This window comes from Chrysochloris asiatica, unplaced genomic scaffold (assembly GCF_000296735.1).
Source record: "Chrysochloris asiatica unplaced genomic scaffold, ChrAsi1.0 scaffold00648, whole genome shotgun sequence".
NCBI classification, from domain to species: Eukaryota; Metazoa; Chordata; class Mammalia; order Afrosoricida; family Chrysochloridae; genus Chrysochloris; species Chrysochloris asiatica.
Window position 1 is genome coordinate 31,592 of NW_006409166.1, and position 4,181 is coordinate 35,772.

The window sequence follows — 4,181 nt, forward strand, 5'->3', positions numbered from 1 at the left end:
AAAGGTCCCCTTTCAAAAAAGGAGTCTGGGTTTGAGGATCTTGTGTTTGTTTAAGCATGCCGCTGATTAGCTCTGGGACTCAGTTTTCCCATTTGCAAAGTGGATCCAGGAATCTCAGTCCTGGTTCCCTGAAGCATTTCACTTCATCCCAAAGCTGGGGATAATCTTTCCACAGTAGCTCCAGCTGTGCAGGAAGTGGGCTCCACGGTTCCAATGCCATGTGGCTCCAGCAGTTTGTGACCTCACTCAGGGTCGTTTTGCTGTCCTGGGTTCCTCTTTCCTCCTCTGCAAGTACGCAGTGCACAGAATTTGTTGTTGTTAAGTGCCATCAAGTCGTTTCAACTCATAGGAACCCTATATAGAGCTTCTAAGGAGCAACTGATGGGTTTGAACGGCCAACTTTGTGGTTAGTTGTTGTTGTTAAGTGCCATCGACTTGGTTCCGACTCTGTATATGGTTTCTGAGGAGCGGTTGGTGAGTTTGAACCACCGACCTTGCTATTCAAACGACCTTGCAGTTCAGTACATTATCCCACAGAGCCGCACATGGAGTTGGTACTGAGGATTTAAACTCTGAGTACTTACTGAGTGGTTCATGTGTATCAGGCCTTGCCTAACAGCAAGTGCTTAATAATGAATGGTGACCGTTCTGTCTAGGATTAGTATGCCCTGCCTAGGTAGATAGTGCATTACAGTTGGGCTCCTAGGCGCAAGGTCAGTAGGTCGGATCTTCCAGCTGCCCCTCTGGAAAAAGATGAGGCTTTCTGCTCCTGTAAAGATTTGTTTTTGTTAAATGCCATAGAGTCGATTGTGACTCAAAGTGACCCTGTATAGGGTTTCCAAGGAGCAGCTGTTGAGTTTGAACCGCCGACCTTTCCGTTAGCAGTCTCATGCTTAGCGTCACACCAGGACTCCTCGGAAACCCCATATAGGATGGCTAATCAGTCGGAATCGACTTCAAGGTACACAATCAGCACCGCTACAGGTGAAGGGGATTAGATGGGGCCACAAAGTTGCTGTGGGCCTAGTGCTCCAGGAAAAGCAGCCTGCGTGGGGCGGCGTTTGGGACGCCCTTGCTGGGCGGCATGGCCCCTTTAAGAGCCGGGTGGAATGTATCAAAACAGAGGCCCGCGCGTCAACTGGCCGCGCGCTGCACGTGACCGCACAGCTGATTTCCTGGCCCCAGGATTTTCTTTTTCTTTTATTTTTTGTTGCTGCTGCCACCCCGGCCGCCGCCAAGTGTCAATTTCCGTGCCGCCGCCTGCGTTCCCTGCGCCTCAACTGCAGCCAGCTCACTTCCCGCCGCAGCTCTGAGAGCCTGCCCAGCTGAGCCACCGGTCCCGGGTCCGAGGGCGCTTGGCGCGCACTGATGGCGCACTCGGCGGCAACGGCGCCGCCGGGCGACCTGGAGCAGGGCTGCCCCATCCGCGTGGAGCACGACCGCCGGCGCCGCCAGTTCACCGTCCGGCTCAATGGTAACGGGGCCCGGCCCGCCCCCCGCCTTTTGTCTGCAGCTCACTGTCGAGACTGCCCTCTAGCTAGAGTGCCCGCGCAGTCACCTCGCGGCTCGTGCCCCCCTCTCCACGCCCCCGCCCCCCCGCCTCCCCGGTGTCTGGACCCTCAGGTTCCCAAACCCCGGACCTCTGCGCCAGACCCTCGGACCCTGAGTCTTCCAGACTATAGGTTCCGGGAGCTCCCCCTCCCTCCGGAGATGAGGCTGTGTGTCGTGCGCCTCCGCTGGCCGTTTCTGTGCCTTAGGCTGCCCTTGGAGGTTAGGTGAGGGGCGCGCCAGACTCCTGCGCCGAGCCCAGGCAGTTGGAGCGGAGGACTTCCTTAGACATGCGAAACACCGGGGCCCCCGAGAACTGCTAGGTCTGCGTGTAAGTGGGCCAAACATGCAGTGTCCCCAGGGGAGAAAGAGGGTAGAGGAAGCTCTGATTTGTAGTTACCGTTCCCCTGCTTCAGAGGCTGGGGGGAGACCCGCACCTGCTCAGACCGACTGTTTTCCAGTCTTTGACACCCAGTGAAGGTTGCTGTTTGAGATCTGGGAGAGTGAGTCAGTTGTGACCTGTCCTTCCCCCCCCCCGCGTCTTTCTAGCTGTTAAATTGCTTCTTGGTGTTCTTGGAAACTTTTTTTTTTCTACACTAAGGAAGTTGGAGAATCCTGTGGGTGGACTTAACTGATAGGGAAGAGGGGCTTTTGTAACTAAAAGGGTGTTCAGCAGATGATGGCTCTTAGGCCTTGACCAGATCTCTCTTGTGTGCCTTAGTTTCTAAATCAATAAAATGGGAATAACACTAGTGCCTACCACATCGGCTGGTTCTAAAGAATGCAATGCAGTAAAAAGAGCAAAGTCTCAGAACTAAGGCCTGAGGGTGCCATAAACACGAACTGATCATTTCTTTTAAAATCAGCAGTAAGGCAAGTTCTCCCTCCCAGGGAAAAAGGTGTCACTCACCATTCCCTAGCCCAGGTGTGGGGAGAGGGGAATTACTATACAGAATAATGAAATTGACCAGCAGGAGCTCCCTGCATCTCCCTATCTCCTGCCGGTGATAATTTCTCTTCCCTCCCAGCCAGCTCTCCTGCAGGAGGGTCCCAGGAAGACAGGGCCTTGAAACCACTGTGTCCGTCACAGAAGAGATAATGTTTTTGTTGTTAGCTATTGTCGATTTGGTTCTGACTCATAGCAACTCTATATACAACAAAACAAGACACTACCTGGTCCTGCTTCATTCTTACATTGTTATACTTGAGCCCATTGCTGTGCCAACCTATCTCATTGGGAGTCTTCCTCTTTATCAGTTACCCTCTACTTTACCAAAGGAGCTCTGGTAGTGTAGTGGTTACGAATCAGGCTGCGAACCGCAAGGTCAGCAGTTTGAAAATACCAGCTGTTCCGCGGGAGAAAGATGAGGATTTCTGCTCCCGTAAAGATTTACAGCCTCAGAATGAGTCGGAAGCGACTCCACGGCACATAACCAATCATGATGTCCTTCTCCAGGAACTGGTTTGTCCTGATAATATCTCTGAAGCATGAGAGGTGAAGACTTGCCATCCTGGCTTGAAAGAAGAATTCTGGTTGTACTTCTAACACAGATTTGTTTTTTTCTGGCAGTTCATGGTACTTTCTTCTCCACCTTAGCTCAAATACATCAATTTTTCTACAGTCTTCGTTATTCACTGTCCAACTTTCACATGTATATGAGGCTATTAAAAATACCATGGTGTAGGTCCCAATCTGACATTTTTGCTCTTTAACACTTTAAAGAGGTCTTGTGCAACAGATTTACCTACTGCAATATGTTGTTTGAGTTCTTTACTGCTGCTTCCTTGAGTGTTGATAATAGATCAAGGCTTTGACAACTTCAGTCTTCTTCATTCATCATGTTGTTATTTATTAATTCAGTGGATTAAAAACCCAGGGGATTTTTGTTTTCTTTACATTGAGGTGCAACCCATACTGAAGACTGTCATCTTTGATCTTATTCAGTAAGTATTTTGAGTCCTCTTCACTTTTCAGCAAGCAAGGTTGTATCATCTGCATATTGCAGGCTGTTAATGATGCCATGTTCTACATATAATCTAGTTTCTCAGATTATTTACTCAGCGTGCAGATTGAATGAATAAGTATAATGAAAGAATACAACCCTGACACACACCTTTCAGTAAATATTCCCTTGTTCTGTTTGAATGACTGTTTCTTGGTCTGTGTAGAGGTTCCTCAGGAGCACAATTAAGCGTTCTGGAATACCTATATTATCCATAGCCTGTCATGGTCCATATAGTAAAACCTTTGCATAGTCAGTAAAGCACAGGTAAACATCTACCTGGTATTCTCTGCTTTTAACCAAGAACCATCCAGCATCAGTAATGATATCCCTCGTTCCAGGTTGTCTGAATCCAGCTTGAACCTTTGGCAGTTCCCTGTCAATATTCTATTGTCCTGATCATAGACTGACATCCCAGATTACCTATTTTCAGGCTTGTAGTTTTGTTCTTTATCTCCGCAGTTCTGTCAGGCATCTGTGGCCACTCCGATCCTTCCCCAACGTGGTCTTACCCAAGATGGCGGCTCCTGGAGCAGCTGAGCATCCCGGACTAGAAAGCAATGGATTTCTTGCTTCTGCCAAAATTCCCCAGCTCCAAGCCTTCCAACCTTCTTTTGGTAGCTATTCATT

The 4,181-nt window shown here is 49.4% G+C and overlaps 1 protein-coding gene across 1 annotated transcript in view; it reads left to right on the forward strand.

Moving 5' to 3' along the window:
• The first annotated feature begins 1,368 nt into the window (after positions 1-1,368).
• LOC102818633 (chromosome unknown open reading frame, human C17orf103) overlaps positions 1,369-4,181 on the forward strand; it is a 28,099-nt gene continuing 25,286 nt past the window's right edge. The window contains exon 1 of the mRNA XM_006877862.1: positions 1,369-1,474. Coding sequence (XP_006877924.1) covers positions 1,369-1,474 — 106 coding nt within the window. The remainder of the gene's footprint in view (positions 1,475-4,181) is intronic.